At 40.0% G+C, this 25744-nt stretch overlaps 2 protein-coding genes across 2 annotated transcripts in view; both read right to left on the bottom strand.

Moving 5' to 3' along the window:
* The window catches only part of LOC145511154 (zinc-regulated GTPase metalloprotein activator 1A), a 66882-nt gene extending 61567 nt beyond the window's left edge, over nucleotides 1-5315 (bottom strand). Inside the window, exons 1-2 of the mRNA XM_081503917.1 lie at nucleotides 4872-5315; nucleotides 4075-4219 (exon numbers count right to left, since the gene is read on the bottom strand). The gene's annotated coding sequence lies outside the window, so the exon portion shown is untranslated. The remainder of the gene's footprint in view (nucleotides 1-4074; nucleotides 4220-4871) is intronic.
* A 5524-nt stretch (nucleotides 5316-10839) lies between these two features.
* LOC145516359 (uncharacterized protein DOCK8-AS1-like) lies at nucleotides 10840-13773 on the bottom strand. The gene is given in 5 exon segments (XM_081517505.1): nucleotides 10840-11142; nucleotides 11144-11564; nucleotides 11664-11784; nucleotides 13122-13172; nucleotides 13716-13773. Coding segments are annotated over 5 exon segments (954 nt in total).
* Nucleotides 13774-25744: the final 11971 nt, after the last annotated feature.

Below are 25744 nucleotides of genomic sequence, written 5' to 3'. Positions count from 1 at the left end.
CTTTTACATGCATTATCCCATTTAATCCTCCCTGCAACTTTACAATGCCCACATTACTTTTCCCATTTTTCACAGTGGAAAATTGAGGCTCTAAAAAGTTAAAGGGTTTGTTCAGCTTCACACATCTATTAAGCAGTGAAGCCAGGGTTTAAATCCAAGTCAGCCTGTGTCCTCACCCCCTTTCACCTCACTATACTATCTTGATGATGATTTATTTCTGGACTTCTTGAATGTTCATTTGCACGTCTCTGGGTCATTTAATTATGTTCTCTTCTCCATTTCCGATACAATTCCCATACTATATGCTGTATGTGAGTGAATGGCATCCAGTTGCTTCAGCCTTTCCACCCTTCTTACCCACCTCACACATCACTTCCTTGGGAAAGATTCCATAACTTTCCAAGGATCAATTTGGTGTCTTTTGTGTGCTCTTGTAACATGTACAGAATCCTGTTTGCCTTACTAAACCAGTGAGTACCCTTTCTAGAAATTATTTATTTACTTATCTCTAAACTACACTAAACTATAGGCTCCTGAGAACAGTGGCAATAGTCATCTCATCCATGTGACATGACTATAGCCTAGTGCAATGCCTGGCACATGGCAGGTGCTCATTACATACTTTGTTGAATGAATGAATAAATGAACAAAATTATACTTACATCTCAGTCTGAATGAAAATTTTTTCTCATTTAAAATAATGTTCTAATGATATTTTGACATATGTCAAACAGGATTTTATAAAACCCAAGTCTTTAACACTTTACATGTACTATTCAGAATACAGATAATATTTTAATTCTCACATATAAAATGGCAGTGTGGATGTTAACCCATGAAGCAAGTGCTGACAAGTTTTCAAAATACCTATTAAATTTCATTGTAGAATTTTAATCTATATGTTAACTAAAATGTCATATTATTCTCAGATAAAAATCTGTCATGCTTTGAAGCATTCTGTTTTAATTGTGGGGAAATCCCATAATTTAATGATAAAGTAAAATGCAGGAAATAATTAGAAAAGAATTTTTGATCTCCAGTTGTTACTGTGAATGGATCTGTTGCTATTTTTCTTGCCTCAAGAAAAGATAAGATTACCTCTTATCACCATTCCTAAGGAAATAGAAATTCATACAACTATTATCAGAATCTATGCAAAATGTTTCTCAGGAGACGTGATTTTCCAGGTCAGAAATTCTCTGATTTGAAATCAGCCAAATAAAAAGAGGAGATAGATGGGATAAAATACAAATGGGGAGAAGTAAAAAACTCCTTGAAAGAATGTAACCTTCTACACAGTTTTAAAAATTGCAAAGAAGTCAACTGCTTTGTTGTGACACCTCATACAGGTCTTTACGGTGACTTGAGAAGCCACCTGTTTATTCTATATAGAATCAAGGAAGGTCTAGGAGGCCACAGTTAACCTCTATACACCCTAGAGGGAAGAGTGTCATTGACCAAATACTAATTTCCCAGATATAGTTATAGCATTGCCACACAGTAATGAGAATAAATGGTCTATTATACATTGAAATAATTACTGGTAAAATAAAGAATTAACTGTGGCATTTTTCAATAACCTACCCCAGTATCCAAGAGCTCATACTCTAGGGAAGAGAACACCCTGAACCATGGTCTTCCTAAATGTGGCAGAATATCTAAAACTCTAGTAACACTATGTTGAAATACAAGTTCCACTGGGATAAACAAATACAACAAATAAGATATTCTACAGCCAGATCACCACATGCAGAATTTACCAAGGAAATTCTGAGAACCATTTCAGTAACTCTTGGATCCCACAGGTTTTTTAATTAATTAATTTTTTTGGAGACTATTTTGCCAAAGAGAGTTCCCATTTCTGCCTGTGGGGACAGGAGACATAAATGAAGGAGGACTCTCACTTCCTTCCAGGGCTTCCAAGACACATTTCAGAGCTTGAAATGACAATTTTATTGTGGCTGGGAGACACAAGTACACTGCCTGATTCCTGCCCAAGGAAATTAAAGTGGCCTGGGGAACAAAGGTAGAGGTTGTGCTGGGATCAACCAAGATAGTCAAACCAAGAGTTTATAAGCAGCTTCTTTTATTTCTTTAAAAAATATTTAATTTTCTCCCATTCTGTGGGTTGTCTTTTCACGTTGCTGGTGTGTTGGGGGAGCACGGAGAGCTGCACTGGGTCTTTGTTGTGGTGCATGGCCTTTCATTGTGGCATAGAGGCTTTCTCTATGTGCCCTGCGGCATGCAGGGTCTTAGTTCCCTGACCAGGGATGGAACTCACGTCCCTTGCATTAGAAGGCAGATTCTTAACCACTGGACCACCAGGGAAGTCATTTCAGTGGATGAAAGCAGTTTCAGTAGATCGGATGTGGGCCACATGGAAAAGATCCAACCAAGAGTCATTTGGGGTGCTGTCAAGTAGGATCACTTAGAGAATGAAGAACCCTAGCAGAAGGAAATTGGAGGGAAGCTGCAAAGGAGTCACAAGTGAACAACAGGCATAGAAATGTGCAAACCAGGTAACATGACCTATAGAAGAGAGGTCTCCAGGAAAGCAATTTTCCAAAGGACCTAAGAAAGTCCCCCTAAAAGAGTCAGCTTTGAATATTAAGAGCTTTCTCATTTACCATTCCTCCAACCCCAGGAGGTCAGAAACTGGCTAGCCAGCTGGAGTAGGAGAAGGAAAGAAAAATGGTACAAAGTGGAGAGAAGAAACCAGCCATGCATCCTTCCCCACCTTTGCTGCTGCAGGCTGCCAGGCTCAAGCCCTCCCCAGCTGGGGGAATATTTGCCATTAAAGATAAGGTGGAGTTTTGATCAAGATCTTGGGCTAGACATTTTGACCACAGACTTGAAACTATGTTTGCACCTAAGAACATTGACCTAAGAGGAAAAGTTGTGGAACCTGCCCACGTTCCCATATGTGATTGGCAAGAATTATCCTCACTGAATGCACTTTGAGAGACAGTGGGAAACCATAAGAAAGATGTGTTTTGATTCCATTTACCAGTCATACATTCACTAAATGGGTTACAAGGACATTTACATTTGTATACTCAGGATTTATTTTTCTTTATTTTGTTATTGAGGTATAGTTGATGTACACTATCATATAAATGTCAGGTATACAACATAGTGATTCATGATTTTTTTTAAAAAGTACTGAATTTTAAAAAAGTTTATTGCTGAACAATGATCTGGTCCTGGAAAGAGAATCATGTCAGGATTTTAAACACTGAAATGGGAAAAAAGTATTTCAAAAGTGCATACAAACTTTGGTCTGGTGCTGACAGGCATCCATGGGCAACAAATTTCTGAAATTCTATAAACTTGTCTGGTTTCTGTTTTTCTCCAAATAACTCAAGGTGTTTAGGGAGATCATAGTTACTTAAAGAGAGATACCCTCCTTTTGGAGATACGCTCCAAAAGGGTAGAGATTACTCAAAAAGATAGATACAAATCAGCAAGAAAAACTCTAAGGGTTTTTCATAGGCAAGTGGAACAAAATACAAATAGACACACAAGAAAAATACAACTATATAATGAAATAATACGGGAAAATATTCAGCTCATTTAATAAACACATTAAGTATTTTAAAATTTATTTTTAGTTGAGTAAACTTGTGAAAATTAAAAGTGAATACCAGTGTTAGTGAAGGTATATTAAAAGAGTCTCACACATTGCTGATAATTTGGCATAAACTTAAAGCCAAAATTATGGTTGTAATTTTTATTTGCATTTTTAACTTTTTATTTTGAAAACTTTTTAGATTTACAAAGCAGAAACTTCTACTCTTCATATAGATTGACTAATTGTTTACTTTATTACTTTCAATTTTATTTTGGTATTATAAACATTATCATTATCATTGTCATTATTGATGACCATCTGAGAATGAGTTCCAGATGTCACACCATTCTGCCCCTTTACCATAAATACTTCAGTGTATATCTCCTAAGAATAAGGATATTCTCTTTATTCTCTTATACAACCATGGTGTAAGTATCAAATTTAGAAAATGTAATTTTGATACAATATTATTACCAAATACAGAGTCAGCTGGCAGATCTTACCAGTTGCTGAGTAGTTTTCTTTATGGTATTCTTTTCTTCATCCATGATCCACTTCTGTGTCCCTCATTGCTTTGAGTTGCTCTGTCTGTTTAGTCTCTTGTAAGCTGTACCAGTTCCTCAGCTTTTGTCTTTCAGGGCACTGACACTTTTGAAAAAAGATTGACAGTTCTTTAGTAGAATGTCCTTCAACGTAAGTTTGTCTACTAGTTCCTTGTGATTACGCGTAGGCTTTTTTGGCATGAGTTTCTAACTTTTGACCTAATAATTTCCACTTCTGGGAATCTATTATGAAGAAATAATAGTAAGTAAAAAACAGTTTTAATGTTGTATTTATATGAGGTGAGGAATGTCCACTAAACCTATTCTGATAATCATTTTATGATGTAAGTCAAATCATTATGTTGTATATCTTAAAAGTATACAATATTGTATGTCAGTTATCTCACAATAAAACTGGTGAAAAACCCCAATTTATATGGCTCCAATGTAGCACAAATGTCAAATAATCATAAAATTACAGCCCACGTGTTCTGAGAGCGTGTACTCAATAACCAGCAGTATGTTCTGTTGTTTATGTGCTTCATCTTATTTAATCTCCCTCCCCCATAAATCCTTCCTCTCTCCAGGTAAGCTAACTTTGGGAAAATTGCCTAAAACTTGCTGTAAAGAAATATTTATTTCTTCCTTAGTGTCCAGTGTGCATATGCTCAGGTTAAGGAAGATGGGGATGGCAGTGCCAGACCTGGGAGACGGAATCCTTACCACCCTTTGTCTGTATTCTACAGGATAGTCCTTACCATGGATTGCCAGGCGGCACGAGGTATCCCCTAAGAGACAATGGCATTTATAGAAACAGCAGTCACATTGTAGCTGGTTTCATAGGCTTTGGGATAAAGTCTGAATTCTTTGCCGGGACCCTCACATTCAGGTCCTGCCCACCTTCCAAGTTTCATTTCTTGCCTCTTCAGACTGCACCCTCTGGGCTCCGTTATACTTTTAATTCCCAGGGTGGGAAGTGGTGTCTCCTGGCTCCCTGCCTTTGCATGCAGTGTTTCTTCTGCTTGGAATATCCTGAATGCACTCTTTTCTGCGTGGTGAATGCTTATTTGTCATTTAGACCAGTTCCCATGTCACTGGGTCAGTAAAGTCATTCTTCCTCAGCGTCGATTTCTCTGCCAACACCCTCTCCACCAGAATAAATCATTTCCTGTCTGTGCTTCCTCACTTGCACAGAGTTCTGTGCAGCAAAACATTCCTGATTGTCCCACGGAACTCAAGCCTCTTCTTTCCTTGGTAACATGTATCTTGCTGCTAGATCATGAGTTCTGGGAAGTCACGGAGCAAGTATGTTAATGGTTTTGGCCTTAGTAGCCTTTAGTTCAGAACTGACATGTGGGAACCACTTGATAAATATTTGAGGAATTAAAAGAAGGTACATAAATGATGAGAGGATTCATTCATTCATTCATAAATTAATCCAAGGTCCTTCTAGTTATAAAATGCTATAGCATGAATATTTCCTATTGATGAAATAGCATTGTATATTAGAATATGGCCTAATTTACATATAAAATACCTATATATAGTAACATAACCACATAAGATATGTATATATATACATATATGTGTGTATGTATATACAGTAGTTCCCCCTTATCCAAAGGGGATATGTTGCCAGACCCTCAGTGGGTGCCTGAATCTGTGGATAGTACTGAACCATACATACATTATTTTTCCTAAACACACATACTATGATACAGTTTAATTTATAAATTAGGCAAGTAAGAGATTAATTATGACTAACAATAAAATATAACAATTATAGCAATGTACTACAATGGGTTACGTGAATGCAGTCTCCTACTTTTTGCACAAATTTAATGGATTTTTCACATTAATAAGCACATATGGTGTACTGTGGTCATAACTTTAGTAGTTTGAAGTGTGACAGCAAAACTAGTATGAATTTCTTTTTCCTTTTTCACAATTTCATGGATAGAATATTCATTCTTACCACAGATCTTAGCAACCTCAACACATGATTTTTTTTCTTTCCTTATTAATTTAAGAACTTTCACCTTTTGACTTAAAAGAAGCACTTTGTGGCTTCTCTTTGGCATATTCAAATTCCGGATAGCTATTTCTTGCACTTTGTGACTGTTAGTAAGTAAAAAGCAAAGCTCGAACACAGGCACTGTGATACTGCATATGATAACCAAAAGAGTTGCTAAGTGACTACCGGCAAATACACTGAACAAAGGGATGATTCATGTCTGAGGTGGGAAGGAGCAGGGCAGCAGGAGATTTCATCATGAGGCTCAGAACAGTGTGCATTTTAAAACTTATGCTTGTTTCTTGAGCTTTTCCTTTTATATTTTCAGACTGTGGTTGACTGAGGGTAACTGAAAGCATGAAAAGTGAAGCCGTGATAAGAGGGACTAATATGTACATATTAAGGAAGAGTTTCTTAGTTTTATTCTTTTCATATTTGCAGATTTCTGTTGATAACAAAAGGAATGAAGTGGAGAAAATTAGAAGTTCCAAATTCTAATATTTGTACTATGGCTAGATTTAAATGCTAGCACACAAGTCTTTCTGTATCTGTCCTCAGTTACAAGATGACAGTAAAGAGATTGACTTGCTCGCAATAAACCATGTGCTAGTTTGATTTCTCAACTCAAGAAATAAATACAAAACAGAGCTGGAAGATATTCATAAAAAGGTACAACCAAAAAATTCAAGAGCGTAAAAAAGGCTCTAACTTCCTCCTGAAAGACACATGAACTTAGCCGCTCCCATTCAAGTTCAATTTAACATATATTTATTAAATGTTCACTCTATGTTCAATACTGGATCAACTCTTCATTCATTTATTCCACAAGAATTTTTTGAACATTTACATTGTACCAGGCATTACTGCAGATAATAGAAATAGAGAAAAGAATAAAATAAAAATCCCTGCCCTCATGGAAATTATATTCTAGAAGCATAAGAGATAATAAAGTTGCAAACAAATAAAATATGCAGTATGTCAGATAGTAACAAGTGCTATGGAGAAAAATGGAAGTTGGAAAAAGAGCTAGGGAAAAGGCATTGCAATGTTAAGTAGATGGTCACGGAAGGTGATATTTGAGTGAAAGCTAATGGAGGTCTTGAATGGCTTGGGTACTGAATGAAATGTACAAATGTCACCCTTTTCTGTATAGACCTGCGGACTTTGCATTCCACTAGGCTGTGGAATGACCTGGTAATGACGTATTCAACTGAACAAAGGGTGCTGTCAGACTGAATGAGATACTCCTTTAGGTAGAGGTGGACATTGACAACTTAACTCAAACTTTAAAGAATGCAGAGAGACTGCATGTGATGTCTGGTGAGGATGGCAAGAAGAATGACATAAGTAAAGGGGGTCCCAGGCAGTAACAACACTGATTTCTTTAGTTGACAATCTTCCTTGCTTCAACAGAGAAGTAAGGGATAGAGTTGGGGCTTCCTAGTGGCTCAATAGTAAAGAATCTTCCTGCCAAGAGGGAGACTTGGGTTTGATCTCTGGGTTGGAAAGATCCCCTGGAGAAGGAAATGGCAACTTACTTCAATATTCTTGTCTAGGAAGTTCCATGGAAGAGGAGCCTGGCAGGCTACAGTCCATGGGCTCGCAAAAGAGTTGAACACAATTTAGCAAATAAACAGCAGAGGCAAGGGATAGCATTAGTTACATGAAGTGGAGAAACTACTATAAGTCAGTTGAAGAAGGTCACACTTGGTCATAGAGGCTATGGGAAGCCACCAAAGTTAATTGAGAAAGGAAGAAATATGATGAAACAAATATTTTAATAAAATTAATACAGCAGTAGAGTCAATGGATTGGAATAAGGAGAAGATAGAGGCAGGGAACTACTTAAAATCTTATTTTTGTTATCCAGATGTTATAAGGCTGGGTCAGAATGGAAGCAGTGAGAACAAAGATATTTATAAAGCAGTGAATTTTATATAGAATAAATGACAGGCTTTGTTAGCCGATTAGATCTGAAGGGTAAAGAAGAGTTAGTCAGAGCTGACACATTATAAAAGGTGAGGAGATGGGGTTATTCTATGACCAAGAACTCTGTGATCCAAACAGGGTGTGACTTGCTCAGGATCACATAGTTAGTGAAAACCTGAAGCCAGAACCCAGAATCCATGCTTTACACTCCATTAAATGATGCCAAGGCTTTTAAATGGCAAGTGGAAAATAGTGCTCCCAACAGAAATGAGTGATTATGGAGGGATAGCAAACTGGTACAATTGAGCAGAGGAGATGGAGAGTTTTCGTTTTGTATCTGTGGAGTTTGGAGATATTTGAGTGGAAAAATCTGGAAGACAGGCAATCCTTTAGGGCTGGAAATGCCCTGTAATAGTCTGTGATCTTGGGCCAGTCACTTAACTTCTCTTAGCCTCAGTTTCTCCATTCACAAAGTGAGATAATGTTCTTAATTAAGGGTTGTTATCAGTTAATTAATATTTGTAAAAAGTTTGAAACAGGCCCTGGTACAAGATAAGTGTTATTTAATTATTTGTTGTAAGAAATAAGTAAGATGCAATGTAAAGAAAGACATTGGCTTTCTGGAAAGGTAAGAAGAAGATATGGGGAAAACTACAGGAAAATTTGAGATCATTGATATAAAGTCTGTCATAGAAGGGAGGAATTTTATAAAGGTGAGAAACAAAACCAAATGACACAAAGATGCAGAGAAAGAGGAAGGTCAAGAGAGGCCATACAGTGTGGAAAGAAGGAGGCCTGCCAGAGTAGGTTGATTTTCAACAGAGTAGCAAGTAGGAGAGAAGCCCTAGAGGGAAATCGGGAAGAGTAAGAAATGGAAGCAAGGTACTACATTAGTTTTCAATTTTGCCATCAATTTGTGACTGTACCCAAGAGGAGATAAAATTTAAAAGTAGGCATTTGCCTAATTTAGTGGAGAAGGCAATGGCAGCCCAATCCAGTACTCTTGCCTGGAAAATCCCATGGACGGAGGAGCCTGTTAGGCTGCAGTCCATGGGGTCACTAAGAGTCAGACATGACTGAGCGACTTCATTTTCACTTTTCACCTTCATGCATTGGAAAAGGAAATGGCAACCCACTCCAGTGTCCTTGCCTGGAGAATCCCAGGGACGGGGGAGCCTGGTGGGCTGCCATCTATGGGGTCGCACAGAGTCGGACATGACTGAAGCAACTTAGCAGCAGCAGCAGTGGATGACACATTCATGGTGAATTACTAGAAGGCTATTAAATTTGGAGTCATTTCTAGCCATCATTTCTAACCAGGGAGTTGATAAGTTGGAGGATAATCATGCTGACCTTACTTTCACAATTATGTACCAAAAACCAAGGTTAATGAGTTGAATGTAGCATGAGCTGACATAAGATGGGAGATTTTAAGATTTCTCCCTCTCCACACACAAAAGGTTTCCTTAATTGCAAATTCTGAAAATCTGAGATACTTCTATTATACTTTATCTTTGTGTGCAAATCAATATATTTTGCTCTATATGTCACAAACACACAGAAACAGAGAAGCCCATCAGAAAGGCTGACTTAGTACACAGTGGACTGAAGATTCCAGTGTAAAACAATTTTATACAAATCATTTATTTGCTCCCAGTTTGAAGAGGTACTTGAATTGTTCTCTTAGTATTTTTCTATGTAAATCTTTGCTTATAAATTCCAGTGTGGTACACATACCTGGGAGAATTTTGAAAGTCAGAAACTCCACATTTCAAAAACCTTCTTTCCCTTTGGATCTCATTTCATAGTCTATGTAATGTTAGACTTATTATCTTTGTCTTATACAGTTCTTACAGGCATTGATGTTTGAAGACAAGAGGAGAGTGATATCACAGCTCTGAAGAATTATTATACTACCTGAGAAGCTGAAACCAGAGAAAGAAAGGTGGTAGGCAAGATACAGAATTCAGTTCCCAGGCATTTTAATATTAGGTGGCAAATTAGGAACTATTGGACCAGCACTATCAAATAGGGACATAATGTGAGCTACACATGCAATTTTAAATTTTCTTTAATGAGAGCCACATTCTAAAGAGGGAAAAACAAACAAATGAAATTTTATAATATTTACCTAATATATGTTAAGTATCATTTTACCTTGTGATCAATGTAAAAATCAGTGACAGGATGGTCTTGCATCATTTTTTCTGCACTGTCTTCAAAATTCGGTATGTATTTTACACACTCAGCACATCCCAATTCAGAATAACCGCAATTGCAAATGGTCCATAGCCACATATGCCTAGTGGCTACCACACTGGACAGTAGTGCAGTTCTGAACCAAACATATCTCGCTTTCAGATTTTTTTAAGCGTCAGCTGGCAAACAGAGGCATTACATGGGAGTGCTCTAGTAGAGTAAACCTTTGGGCAAGTTGGTAAGCACGAACTTTTCCACTTCAGTAAGCACTGGGACTTTTCTGACTTCTTTCTTGAGTTTGCGGTTGAACTTCTTAGTACACTTCTCAGTACGCAGCAGAAATAAACAGGGCTGCAGCATATTCTTGAACCACAGGAAAGCGCTGTGCACCGTTCCCCCAGAGAAAAGTACTTACCTCCAGCTTTTTAAAAAATCGTTTATTCCTTGCATGGATTATTACATTTATTTAAGTCACCCCAATAAGGATGACGGATATATCGTTTGCAAAAGTTGGTATGTATCTCGAATTTTCTACCAACTTTTTTTTCTTTTAATTTAAGTTACTTTCCCCCGGGCATGGATACTTAATAAGGCCTAGCGCAAATTCCAGGGTTGGTTTCCCGACCTCGCCAATTTTGCGGGGCGGAAGGAGCGGTTTCCCAGCTCTTGCCCACAAGCCCTGGCAGCCTCACAGCTTCGGGCAGATGGAGTTTCCGGCCTCTCTCAGTGGTCGCCGGGTCATCCGCCTGCGCTCCTTTCTGCCTGAGGTCTGGGCCCCGGGGAAGAGCGCGCCGGTGGTGCGAGCATCCGGAGGGCAGTTTCGCGGTGGGCCCACACCTTCCTCGCGCGCCGCTCCCTGCGTGCCAGGCCGTGTGCCGGGTGGCCCGGCTGGCCGCCGCAGCTCTGAGGTTGGGCCCTCCCCCGGGGTGATTTCAGCGCTGAAGGTGGAAATACGGAAGTTTCCAGCCGCGACTGACAGATGAGGCTCGCGTCCAGCGCGGCATGCGCTGCAGCGGCTCTGCGGAGCGTCGGGGCCCCGCTGCGCGCATTCTGCGACCCTAGAGGCCTACGAGCCGCTGGCGCGCCATGGCCACGCTGCCGAGCGCAGAGCGCCGCGCCTTCGCGCTCAAGATCAACAGGTGAGACGCGCCCCGCAGCGGACTCGCTGCCGCACAGCCGCGGGCGATGGAGCGTGGCGCCGCGGCTGCTCCGAGGTGTGGGGGTGGGGTTGAGGACGACGGCCGCAGGGTCCCTGGGAGTCAGCCGGCGGCGCCCCCGAGACCCGGTGGGGCCCGGAGCCCCCAGGCGGCTGTAGTGGGGCCACTGAGCGCAGTGGCCCGAAAGCTGAGCTCAGTCCTCCTGGTTGTCCTCGGTCACCAGCGTCTCTTCCTAGAGCCACCTCCCCAACCCCGCTTCGCCCGCGCCGCTCTCGGGGTTGACAGGTGGCTGGGCTGGGTAGTGTGAAGGGGTTAGCAGTGCAGGGCCCGCCGCCGAGTTTCTCATAAACTGCGCCTCCTTTTGAGGCTGCCCTGAGAAGGAGCGAGAGAAGTGGGTAAAATGAGGCGAGTTTTGCTCAGGCAGTTGCTTCAAGACTTGGGTTATTCTGAGGAGGGCTCTTTCTCCTCTCGTTTTATTTTTCCAGAAAAAAAAAAGTTTGGCTCCTACCGACATCGCTATTTTTATTCTCTGGTCCAAAGGAGCCATGAAGTGGAAAAAGTGATTTTTTAAAAATTCTCCATTTAAATAAACAAGAAAGGAATGGCCTGTGGCTGACATTTTTACATTTCTAGCGCTCCAGTGAAGAAGTAAGGACATAGATCCAACCCACCATCCAATTCATAATAAAAATTGCACAAACTAAATGTAAGCATATTTACTGCTCCAAGTTCTCACCAGAGGTGCTTTAACTGCAGTTTTTTTCCCTCCACTGAAAACTGCTGACAAGTGTTTGAAGACATTTTTGTCATGTCCTGAGAAATCTAGACTGTCTGGTTAAAAGATAATATGAAATTCATCCTGAAGGGTCAGCTTGTTGTTTTATGGCCCTCACGGGGCTAGGATTAGTTAGTCTTTGAGCCGAGCCTGTGAAAGGCTGGTTCCACAGTCCATTTTTGTGCTGCTAGACTTTGAAGAGGTTTGAACGACCAGGAATTAGAAGCCCGGAATAATAAGGCGGTAAGGACTTGCAGAGGGCGTGTTGAGCTTTATTGGGCATTTTATTTCCACCTGTTGTGCAGCTGTGAGCAAACCATTTCTTTTACCTTACTATTTCTTCATGTTTAAACTAGTTTGATTAGTATTGTGTACTGTGTACTAATGTTGTATTAAAGGTAATCAAAGGTCACAAATTATATCAGGGATTTCCTTGTGGCCAGTTTTTCTCCGTTAGGTTTCATGCCTGTTGCCATGCAGGAGGGGCAATTCATTTAGGGGCTGAGGGGGATCAAACTGAAGTTCCTGATGGATGTACCACTTGCTATAGCTGCTGCTGTTCTGTCTCTGTGAATTTTAGGTCAGGTGGTGTAACTCTGACAGTGGAGTTAATCTAAGGAGAGCTGTAGGACCTGCGCTAATCACTACAGGCAGTCTCTAAAGCAGCAGAGGGGTTGGTGTAGTCTGAGGGTTAAGAGTAAAGGCTCTGGCTGGAATCAGATCTGCTTGCTGATTGGCTCTGTTTCAGACTGGACATGCTATTAATATTTAACCTCTCTACACTTTGAGTTTGTGTCTGTGGAATGGGGACACTCCTAATACCTGCCTTGTGTGACTCTTGAGAGGATTAAGTGAAATAATATATACAAAGTGCATGTAGTGCCTGGATGAGAATCAATGTTAAATAAATGTTGGCTGTCCTCATCCACATTACTATCAGTTTTATCATTGTCATCATCATCTCCATTGCCACCATCTTTAAGATCTTAACAAAGAAAGTTAGGAAGGAAAGCTGAAGCTGGAGCACTTCCTGTGCAGAGATCCCTTTGGGCTAGGTGTGATGATGCCAGTGGCAGGTTGGAGTTGCCTTGGGGTGGGTGTTCTCCCTCATATGGCTCCCATCTCTGTGCTGAGAATGCCAGACACACCTTGTGAAACAGAATGTGTGATGGATCTGAGCAAGAAGAGCCCCACTCAAGTTAAATAAAATATCAAAGGCTCCCTAATACTCAGGCAAGAATAAGGATTGGATATTCCTGTTTGGGGGGGTTCAGTTTTCCCTTTGGAAGCATTTTGTATGTTGGGTAGAGAGTTATGCTAAGGAGCTTGGCAGAAATTAATGTTCAATGCAGTGGATTAATACAGATATACCTAGTATTATGAACATAATATTAAAATGTACCACTTATTGTTCATTTACTATGTCCCATACACTGTGTTATGTGCTTAACAGATTGTATCATTATTATATTATATATTATATCATTATTATATCATTAGATTCTTACAAGAACCCTATGAGACTCACCTGAAGTCTCATATAAAATAGGAACATGAAGCTTGGAGATGTAGTTGCACAAGGCCATGTAATTTCTTCAAGGCCATGCAAGTAACAGAGGCAGAACTAGCATTACAAAGTGCTCCAAAGTATTCTTAACTGGTCATGTGCCATTTTGAAATTCTTAAGAATTTACTTTAAAAGCAGACAAGGAATTAATTTTTTAAAAGACATCATTTCAGTAGCAGCATTGCAAATTGTTCTGATCAGTGTTTAATATGTAAATGAACCAACAATGTGATGTTCTGCAATTTTGAAGTTGAAAAAGAAAATATTTTCTCTTGCGTGCCTATGTACTATTTTTTAAAATAGATCAACTTACAAAAGTAAGGCAGTGTTGAAATATGGCCATCAGTACATTCAGCATGTACCTCAGCATCACCTCTCTTCCCCGAATGATACAAACTGCCATTAAAAAATGTTTGTGGGGGTAAAATCAATGTGTTTCCTATCAAGGAAATATTCAAATCTGATATATTAAAATATTTACTTGTAAAGAGCTCGTTCTGCCCACACCAGCCTCAAAAAAAGAGTGAGCACACTACCTCACAGTAGGAAAGGAGTGATCCCCACTGTTCCCAAATTCCCTAACTTCCTGCAAGCAGCCTTGCTCAGTCTAGGGACAGGGCCAAAGCAAAGGAGGAACTTGGGAATGCCCGCTAGTGCCTATTCCTCCGTGATTGCCTGGTTCTTTCTTTCATATTTTTTTTCAAAATTAATTAATTAATATTTATTTTTGGCTGTGCTGGGTCTTCATTGCTGCACAGACTTTTCTCTAGTTGTGGCAGCGAGCGGGGGCTATTCCTCAGCTGTGGTGCTCCAGCTTCTCATTGTGATGGAACCTCTTGTTGTGTTGGAGCACGGGGCTCTAGGGCACCTTGACTTCAATAGCTGGGGCACGTAGGCTCAGTAGTTGTGGCTCGCAAGCTCTAGACCACAGGCTCAATAACTGTGGTGCATAGGCTTAATTGCTCCATGGCATAAGGAATCTTCCCTGGAACAGGGATCGAACTCCTGACTCCTGCATTGGCAGGAGGATTCTTTACCACTGAGCCACCAGGGAAGCCCTCTGTCATATTCTTATGAAGCCTAAATTTCCATGTGTTAGAAATCATTGTAGGCCATTTTTTGTGTCATTTTTGGAGCCTGGTAGGCTACAGTCCACAGGGTCGCTAAGAATCGGACACGACTAAGCGACTTAACTTTCACTTTTCCCTTTCATGCACTGGAGAAGGAAATGGCAACCCACTCCACTATTCTTGCCTGGAGAATCCCAGGGACGGCGGAGCCTGGTGGGCTGCTGTCTATGGGGTAGCACAAAGTCGGACACGACTGAAGTGACTTAGTAGCAGCACACCAAGTGTAATTGTTTGATGTGGTTGTGTGACTCGTAACAGTCGAACATTTCTCTAGAACCCACAGTTTAGAAAGATACAAGAGAAAAAATCCACCACTGAATTTTTCTGAGCTAAGATTCAGTTTCTTATAAGTGTTAGGTATTTGCCTTCATTTCAGTTTAATTGTCACTGACTTTCTGTGCACAAAGGAAAGACCTAGATCTGAATTAGGCAATTCATAATAATGTTTGCATTGGGGATTTCAGGCACTTCTTCATTCAGTGTCATGATACAGTCCTTGTATGAGTGCCAAGTCTCATCAACTACCCTTTTTTTCTTAGTAGCATTTAGGGCTTTTATGTATTATGAAAATTATTATTACTTTTCTGAAAATTCATTAAACAAAATCTTAGATTCTTTCAAACACAGAATAGATACAGAACTAGATCAAATATTAAAGTTAAGTACGGACCTTAGGTAAAGAGAAAAGAAGTGCAGAATGCAGAAAAAACATTAATGATCTTCTGGACATTCAGTTGAAAAGGATAAATAATAATGGCTTATGCTTATATAATGGTTACTGTATGGCAGTCTCTACATGTCATAACTCATTCTCCCCTGTGAGGTAAGAACAATTACTGTCTCCATTTTACAAATGGAGAAACTGGGTACAAAGGAGTAATGAAAACTGTTCAAAGTCACAAATAGCTAAGGGCAGAGCTGGGATTCAAATGCAGGCAGCCTTGCTGCAGAATTCTCTCCCTTAAACCCATCTACCATGCTGTCATCTCAATTTTATTTTAAAATAGTAATAAAATTAGTAATATTTATTGACTACTTTCTATGTGCCTATTATTGTCTGGACTTTGTATAACTTCATCTCATCATCATAGAAAAGGAACAAAATGTGATGTATGATAAGAATCATTAGAGAGTGATTTTATGGAAGATAAAACCAAGCATCCAAGAAGACATATTGCTTTCAAGAACAATCCTAATAAAAGATAATTCTAACAATTCTAAAAAAAGATACAAATGAATTTATGTATGAAACAGACCCACAGACATAGAAAACAAATTTATGGTTATCAAAAGGGAAAGGGAGGAGGGCTAAATTAGGAGGTCAGGATTAACATATATACACTATTATATACAAAATAGATAACCAACAAGGACCTACCATATAGCACAAGGAACTATACTCAATATTTTGTAATAACCTACAATGGAAAAGAATCTGAAAAAGAGTATATATAACTGAATCACTGTGCTATACACCTGAAACTAATATGATATTGTAAATCAACTATACTTACATGAAAAAAGAACAATCCCAGTAATTTTTGGCATAAAGACCAGAACAAGAAGAAGATATTGCATTGTTCCTGAGAACAATGTTTGCTGATTTTGTCTGTAAAAATGATGCAAGCAGTAAAATACATGTATATGGTGTGGATGCTTTCAGGAATTACTGCATTTGTCTGATGTGTTCTAGACCAAAGGCCATGAGAAGAGGCTTCAGGCAATTACACTCAGAATTTTGGTCTTTCACATTCAGAATCATTGGGTTTTTTTTTCAGATTCTTGGAAAAGCTCCACTTGAACTTTAGGAACCTGGTACAATTGAAAGAACCTTCTGCCAGGGTCAACTTTTCAATTAGAGTTTTTTGAGCTCTGACAATTCACATTTATGTATAGAGCCAATGATTACTTCAACATGGAAAAGAAAATACAGTTACATCATGTGGTTACCTAGGAAGAGAGGGAGAGCTCAGGGAACTAGATCTCCCATTTCTGCTTTCCACACAGAGCTAGTGATGGAATGAGATGATGTTAAAAACACCCCAACCTTCCCTGCTCCTAACTGCCAGGGATGTAACAATACTCAGAATTCTTGGTGGAGAACGCTAAGATAAAGGAGTACTTAGTTCTTTTCAGTGGTGAACACCAGGTGCTTATTCCTGTTTTGGTCAATAATAAGTGGCTAAAGCAACAGGAATGTACTATCCCTGTTCCCACAAATGTTCAGTCTAATTTGTTACCTATCAGTAGCTACAAAGGTTCTGTAGGCTCCAGGAAAATACAGGAGTTTATACACCGTGGTTATGTGTGGTTCCTGTGCTTCTAGAGTTTGCACTATAGTAGTACACTTTGCTGTTTGGGGTACGTAGAATAAAAAGAGAATGATATCTCTGAAAATATATAGGAAGGCATCTGTATGCAGGGTGTGGTGAAATCAAATACAGTGGTAAAGTTGGCCTAGGATATAAGACCATTATATCGTGTCCCACTGTGTTCAGATCAAAGGCAGGATTCAGTTCAGTTCAGTCGCTCAGTCGTGTCTGACTCTTTGCGACCCCATGAATTGCAGCACGCCAGGCCTCTCTGTCCATCACCAACTCCCGGAGTCTACCCAAACCCATGTCCATCGAGTTGGTGATGCCATCCAACCATCTCATCCTCTGTCGTCCCCTTCTCCTCCCGCCCCCAATCCTACCCAGCATTAGGGTCTTTTCCAATGAGTCAACTCTTCGCATGAGGTGGCCAAAGTATTGAAGTTTCAGCTTCAACCATCAGTCCTTCCAATGAACACCCAGGATTGATCTCTTTTAGGATGGATTGATTGGATCTCCTTGCAGTCCAAGGGACTCTCAAGAGTCTTTTCCAACACCACAGTTCAAAAGCATCAATTCTGTAGCACTCAGCTTTCTTCACCGTCCAACTCTCACATCCATACACGACCACTGGAAAAACCATAGCCTTGACTAGATGGACTTTTGTTGGCAAAGTAATGTCTGTGCTTTTAAATATGCTATCTAGGTTGGCCATAACCTTCCTTCCAAGGAGTAAGCGTCTTTTAATTTCATGGCTGCAATCACCATCAGCAGTGATTTTGGAGCCCAAAAAAATAAAGTCTGACACTGTTTCCACTGTTTCCCCATCTATTTCCCATGAAGTGATGGGACCAGATGCCATGATCGTAGTTTTCTGAAGTTGAGCTTTAAGCCAACTTTTTCACTCTCCTCTTTCACCTTCATCAAGAGGCTCTTTAGTTCTTCTTCACTGTCTGCCATAAGGGTGGTGTCATCCGCATATCTGAGGTTATTGATATTTCTCCTGGCAATCTTGATTCCAGCTTGTGCTTCTTCCAGCCCAGCATTTCTCATGATGTACTCTGCATATAAGTTAAATAAGCAGGGTGACAATATACAGCCTTGACGTACTCCTTTTCCTATTTGGAACCAGTCTGTTGTTCCATGTCCAGTTCTAACTGTTGCTTCCTGACCTGCATACAGGTTTCTCAAGAGACAGGTCAGATGGTCTGGTATTCCCATCTCTTTCAGAATTTTCCACAGTTTATTGTGATCCACACAGTCAAAGGCTTTGGCATAGTCAATAAAGCAGAAATAGATGTTTTTCTGGAACTCTCTTGCTTTTTCGATGATCCAGCGGATATTGGCAATTTGATCTCTGATTCCTCTGCCTTTTCTAAAACCAGGCAGGATTAGCAAAGCAGAAATGACAATGGTAGAACCAATGTTTTATCTTTGTTCTATTCTTTCATCTGTGTTCATCATTAAAGAGGAAAGTACAACCAGAAAAAATTTAATTTAGTTACAGCTGTTAATATTTGGATGTGTCAATGCGTCTTTTCGTTTTACAAAAATAAGATCATACTGCACATCCTGTTTTATGCTGTATTTTTAAATTTAAATATGAACAACTCTCCATGTTCATCCATGTAGAGCTACATTATAATTTACATAGGCTGTGTAAAATTGTGTTGATTAGATATGCAGTGATTTATTGAATTAATTCTCTATGATTGGGTTTTAAGATGGTTTCCAAGTTTTTACAATAATGTACGTAGCTTGATGAATAGCTTTATGCATACATCTTTATGTGTTAGTGCAAATACTTCCTTAAAATTTCTATAAGTGGGATTCCTTGCTCAAAGGAAAGAAATATTTTTAAGACTTTTGATACACATGGCTGAGTTGTTTCCCAGTTCAATTGTACCACTTTACACTCCTGCCACTGGCCCTATGAGTTCTCATTTCCTCACATTGATACCCTTGCCTGGTTTTATCATTCCTTTAAATCTTTATTGGAAATCTTGACCCTTTCTCCTTAATGTGTCTCACCTTCTCCTGTTCAGTTTCTCTCCCAGATCCCTGTATGACCTCTGAAGTCATTCTTTAGGGATTAAAATAGTTGTGCATTTCTCCTTTTTCCTCTGCCTTATGTGTAACTATCCATGGCTTTAATCTCTGTCTTTCTCACTTTCTGTGAGAGATTCTTTTTGAACAGAGAATAGGTGGGTTAATTATAAAGGTAGACTGTTCTAGCAACTTAGTTCTTTCTTGCTTCTCTTTGAGACTCTAGCTGGCCACACTTTCATTTACTTTGCTTAACAATCTAATTCATTCTACCCATCCTTTACATAAACTCGCTATTTTAAATGAAGTAACAAATAGAAAATCAAGATGTGTGTCCCTCAGAAATATACTGGAGTGGGTAACCTTTTCCTTCTCCAGGGGATCTTCCCAACCCAGGGATCGAACCCAGATCTCCCGCATTGCAGGCAGATTCTTTACCAGCTGAGCCACAAGGGAAGCCCCTGACATAGCTCAATAGATGTGTTTTCCCTTGGATCACAGTACAGAGACATGGACTTCTTTCATGCTTTGGGGGTTTCCTCCTCCTCTGGGATTGGATTTGGGGCTTACACTACATGTTAGTATCACTCTACTCAGAAACCTCAGAAGGCTTCAGGAGTTCTCTTATCATTCTCGTCATACAACAGATAATTTTAACTGTTCTTTCCTGTGAGAAGCCAAATGTAAAAATAGCAGAAGATTAGGCTGAACAGGAACTAGATTGAGAAATGCAAAACTGTAAATAATCATCCTCTTCTTCTTCCTCCTATCTCTTGACTTTCTGATGCACAAATAAGTTAGGCTTGTAAATCCTAGGTTGGTTAGTTTGATAGTTCATTCCTTCATTCATTTATTCACTCCAGCTGTTGAGGGTCACTATGTTCCAAGTGCTGTGTTGGGCCCTGGTAATACAAAGGCAAGCAAGTCATGATATTGCTGGCAAAGAACAAAACATTAACTGACAATATGGGTCAGAAAAAGATGGAGCTGTCCCTTGCCTCCTAACCCTTCATCTGGGTGTTGTGCCTTCAAAGTGGTCCACTTTAGGGATGTGCCACTTATTCTAACGATACTAGCATTCTCCAAAACATTTTTGAAAATACTTTTAGAATTGTGCTCAGAGAATGGAGTATATTTATTTTAAAAAATAAACTCAGTGGTATAAAATCTTTTCCCTTTGACAGAGAATCTGTTTTTTCTTGTTTGAAATGTTTCAGAAATAAAGACAATATAGATGATAATATAGCAAGTACCTAAGGGCCCACTGACCAGAGTTAACAAATGTTAACATTTGGTTCTTTTTGCTTTAGATATTTTTAAATGAAAAAATAGAACATTACAGATAAATTTGAAGTCCCCCGTTATTCTATTCTCCAATTCTGTTCTCCCTTCTCCTTCAGAGGCCAGGATTATCACCAAGTTGTACTTTTAGTGTGTGTGTGTGTGTGTGTGTGTTTGTGTTTGTTTGTACATATCCATAAACAATGTGTTGTGTGGTTTCTGGAATGAGCCACAATCAATAGCATTTAAGCAAGTCTGTTAAATTAAGTAATATTCGATTGAGTTAAATGGAGCCGTGTTTTTAGATTCCTCTTCAAGTGGCTTTGAAAGCTATTGCAAAAAGGACTTTCAAAAGTTGATTTCAGGAAAACAGCTCTATTTGAATAAATCACATGGCACTTTTTGTGTGAATTTATAAAGAACAATAGTTATTTAGATGTATACATTCTGGTAATATTTTTCAGTCACCCCTTACATTACAGTCACATTACTCATTTCCTGCAATGACCAGGAAATTTTTTGGAAACCTTTTTTTCTGTATCAGATAAATGTACCTATGATTTGCATTTGACCTCAAATAAGCAGTGGAGTTGATAACATATTTATTTATTTATTTATTTTATTTTATTTTATTTTTAACAACAAGAGAACAATTTATTGCCCACTTAATAATAAAAATAAGTCATATCCGACTCTTGGATCCCATAGACTGTAGCCCACCAGCCTCCTCTGTCTATGAGATTTCCCAGGCAAGAATACTGGAGTAGGTTGCCATTCCCTTTTCCAGGGCATATTTATTTTTAATTACATGGTTTTAAAAGCACAGAATAAAGAAATCTTCTCATTGCCTGGACAGTTGATTAGGGAAGGTATGGAGATTAGCAAAAAGGTATGGTATTTCCTCAAAAATCTTTATGGAGCTACTTGTGAGTGAAAGTTGCTCAGTCATCTCTGACTGTTTGCGACCCCATGGACTATACAGCCCATGGAATTTTCCAGGCCAGAATACTGGAGTGGGTAGCCTTTCCCTTCTCCAGGGAATCTTCCCAACCCAGTTGGGCCTTGGTAAAACAGAATGGTTGGTCTAGATTCTCCCATTTGATCAGGGAGATGTAGCTCCTCTATTGTCCCATAGCTCAACTTAGACAAACTGAGAAGAATGTCCATAGAGTGCAAAGGCTTTTCTCCAAGTCTCTCCTTTGCCTTGTCGTTTCACAGGGGCAATTCTCAGGACAGAGCAGACACCTTCTTGGATGGAACTGTTTGTGTTCTCTACAGTTAGTTCTGTGCTGTGTACTCAGAACACTAAGGAGAAGTTGGAGTCTCACCAAGAAGTTACCACCCCGAGGCCCTGGTTGTTAGGGAGGCAAATTAGAGTTGCCCAAGGAGTGCTAGTCCTCATGCAGTAATTCACACCAGAATGACCATCCTCTTTCCCTTAAGCTAGGAGAACAGTCTCGGGTTCAAATTCCACTAAAAATGTACTTTATCCTGCTACGTAGCATATATGTTGTTTCAAGGCAATGCTGGCCATCTGTTCTCTTCCTGTTGACCTTCTGTCTGGTTTGCTTTACCTACTGGTATTTCACTCTTTGATTCTGAATCATTACCTGTTCTCATAGCATCCCTTTAGAAGGGGTCTTCAACTTGCCTATTTTTTAAAATTAATTTTTACTGGAGTGTAGTTGATTTACAGTGTTGTTCGTTTCTGCTGTACAGCAAAAGAATCAGTTATATACATACATATATCCACTCTTTTTTAGATTATTTTCCCATATAAGCCATTACAGAGTATTGAGTAGAGCTCCCTGTGTTATGCAGTCAGTTATTATTAGTATTTTATATATTGTAGTATGTTTATGACTCCAGTTTGCTTATTGTATCTGGTTGCATACCCAAAATTTCATTCGGCTCACACGAATTTTTTGATTGACCATGACTTTCTCTAGGCATTATGAGAGACAAATCACCTCAAACCCCCAACCCACCAAGTTTTTTCCTTCAGAATTCAGCTGGAATGAGCAGATTAATATAAGTGAAAACTGGAGATGGAGCTTGATTGTGTGGCCAGGTAAGGGTTAAGGGCAGGAATGGAATGTTGACATAAGAAGGGAAGGAAGGAGTAGCAGCTCTTGAGGGTTAGGAGGTAAGGCTTCAGCCAGGCCCTGAAGGACAGGGAGAGGATTGACAGCTGAAACTGGTAGAGTGGGAAGAAGGGGTGAGAGGGGCTCCATGAGAGGGAAAAGGAGGCAGCCACAGTCATTCTGATGGGAGGTGATGTCTGGGATTAGGCTGGGGGATGAGCATGGAAAGAAAGGGGTCTGTGTCTACAGATACTTAAAGAGCGATCAGCTGGACTTGAGAAACAACTAAATATTCATTCGCTCATTTCATGAATATTGATTGTAGTTGACACTATGTCTGGCAGGTGTGTGTTCTAAGAGGTGAGGATAGAGCAGTGAATAAGCTGACAAGGTTCTTGTCTGAAAGAAGTCATTTTACAATGGGAAGATAATAAGCAAATAAACCAGGAAATATCAGATGAAACAGGTGCTATCCAGAGAATGTAAAAGGGCCGTATCAGGTGTATGGGCACCTTAGAATGGTCAAGGGAGGCATCTCTGAGGAGATGACTTATGGGCCTGGACCAGGCAGGGGAGTTAGCAAATGCCACACTCAGGGCAAAAGTAGGGCTGATATATTGGGAGAAAAGAGAGCCAGTGTATATGGTGGATAGAGTGAGTGGCAGGTGGGGGGCGGTGGGAAGAGTGGGAGAAATGAAGAGAAAAGTAGGCAGAAACAAAATCGTGAAAAGCACTTAGGAACCAGGGAAGATGTTTAAATGTTATTCCAAGTGCGATGGGAAGGTTTTGGGAACAGAGACACATTGTGACTGACTGTGTTTAGAAAGTCACTTTGACTCCTCATAGAGAAGTAGAGAGCAGAAGCAAGGTGAGCAGGTAGGAGGTAGTACAGAGCCCAGAGGAAAGGGGATGGCAGCAGGACTGGGGAGCTGAGAATAGAGAGGGAGAGAAGCCGTAAGCTCTGGGATGTATTTTGGAGCTTGAGTTGATGTATTAGATGTGGCATGGAGGACAGTGAGAGAAAAAAATGAATCAAGGTGTCTCTGAGGGGCATTATGTGTGGATATTGATGCTTTTAATGGGTAAAAAGACTGGATGAGGAACAAGATTTCAGACTGAATCATGAGTTTAATTGGGGACATACCAAGTCTAAGATTCATATTACAAATTCAACTGAAATTGCCTACTAGGTAGTTTTATTCGGGAATCTGAGGTTCAGGGAAAAGGTCAAAGCTGGATATTTAAATTTGCAAGTCATTGCCATGTAGCTGCTACTTTAAAATAATGGGGGGGTGTGTGGTGAGGAAGAAGACATTAGAGTTATCTTGATAAATTTTTTAATAGCCACAAAGCTAAATAAATGTGTAATGTGATATCATTTTTCGGAGAAGGCAATGGCAACCCACTCCTGTACTCTTGCCTGGAAAATCCCATGGACGGAGGAGCCTGGTAGGCTGCAGTCCATGGGGTAGCTAAGAGTCGGACAGGACTGAGCGACTTCACTTTCACTTTTCACTTTCATGCATTGGAGAAGGAAATGGCAACCCACTCCAGTGTTCTTGCCTGGAGAATCCCAGGGATGGGGGAGCCTGGTGGGCTGCTGTCTATGGGGTCGCACAGAGTCGGACATGACTGAAGTGACTTAGCAGCAGCAGCAGCAGCAGTGATATCATTTTTATGGTAAAATGTGTATATCTCCCTACAGAGATTAAATAGATTGATATATGTGATAGGGATATGAGCAGGACATGTGCCAACTTGTGATAAGTGTTGAATACCTGGGTGTTAGGATTATTAATGATTTTTGTTTCCTTATATGTGACGTGTGTGTGTATATATATATATGTATGTATTTTAGAAGTTTTCGTCAAAGAGTGTTTTTGTAATTGGGAAAGGTAAATTTTATAAAAGAGATAACAATCCCAAGATTTATATTCTAGGAAAATTGGATACAGATGATGCCAATGAGAAATTATGAAAATTAGAAATTTCAGTTAGTGTTAGGAGGATGACTTTGTACTTCTCTTGTAGAGTTTTTGTTTTAACAGGCTATAGTAGATTTCACATTTCTATGTATTTGCTCTCTCTCCCTGTCAGAGGATTTTCCTTTTCACCTTGTAGAATTTGATGTGGTCACTTTGAGGTGAGCTTTCAGAGCTGGCCAGCCCTTTGTTATAACATCTCTTCCTATTCTGTACAACCAGCAATGTTCTAGACAGAGGCTGATCTCTCAGGCTGTGTCCTGGTTGGTATAGGTATGTGTGTGCTCAGTCATGTCCAACTTTTTGCTACTCCAGGGACTATATCCCTCCAGGCTCCTCTGTCCATGCAATATTCTAGGCTGGAATACTGGGTTGCCATTTCCTACTCCAGGGGATCTTCCTGACCCAGGGCTTGAACCCCCATCTCTTGAGTCTCCTTCGTTGGCAGGCGGATTCTTTACCGTGTCCTGGAGTAGAAACAGAGCAGAGCCACAGTGGCTCTCTGAAAGTCCTTGTTTTCATAAGCCTCTAAGATATTTGGATTATTTGTTATCACAGCAAAACCAAACCTACCCTAACTAATACAGATGAGCATGACATAGAGAAAATTTCTAACGAGTGGCTTGAGATCAAAGCTTAAGGCTTGAATGATAGGTCAGGATGGAAACTATTGTTTAGAAAGTCATCAGTGAGGTGAAGATGAGAATGGAGAACGGACACATTTTCTAAGTAGGAAAGTAGAGTGGAAAGAGGAAAGAAGTGGGCCTAGGGAATCACTGCAGGTTAGTGCAAGAGAAGAGCTGCACAGAGAGGAGGAAGAATTTGGCCAAGATGTGGCAGACTGGGTTGGTATTAGAAAGGGGAGCTAATGAGGCAGTTAAACAGGTCAGATGCCAAATTAGGAGGACAAAGAAAGCCATCGAATTTGCCATGACGGTGGTCAGTGTGAACCTCTGAGACAGCAGTTTTAGTGTAGTTGTGGAAAAGGAAGTCAGACTTCACAGGTTAGGGAGGGAGTCAATGCAGAGGAAATGGAGGAAGCTGGTGGAGACCACTCCTTCCAAAAGTTTGGATCAGGCAGGGGAGAAGTGGGGCAGCGGTAACAGGCTCTAGCATGGCTTTGACTTTTACAGAAATATTGCACACAGTGCTAAC

Source organism: Giraffa tippelskirchi, chromosome 1, assembly GCF_054371585.1.
Source record: "Giraffa tippelskirchi isolate mGirTip1 chromosome 1, T2T-mGirTip1v1.2.pri, whole genome shotgun sequence".
In the NCBI taxonomy this organism is placed as follows: Eukaryota; Metazoa; Chordata; class Mammalia; order Artiodactyla; family Giraffidae; genus Giraffa; species Giraffa tippelskirchi.
Note: the sequence above shows the minus strand (reverse complement) of the source record. Positions and strands in the feature narration are given on the sequence as shown.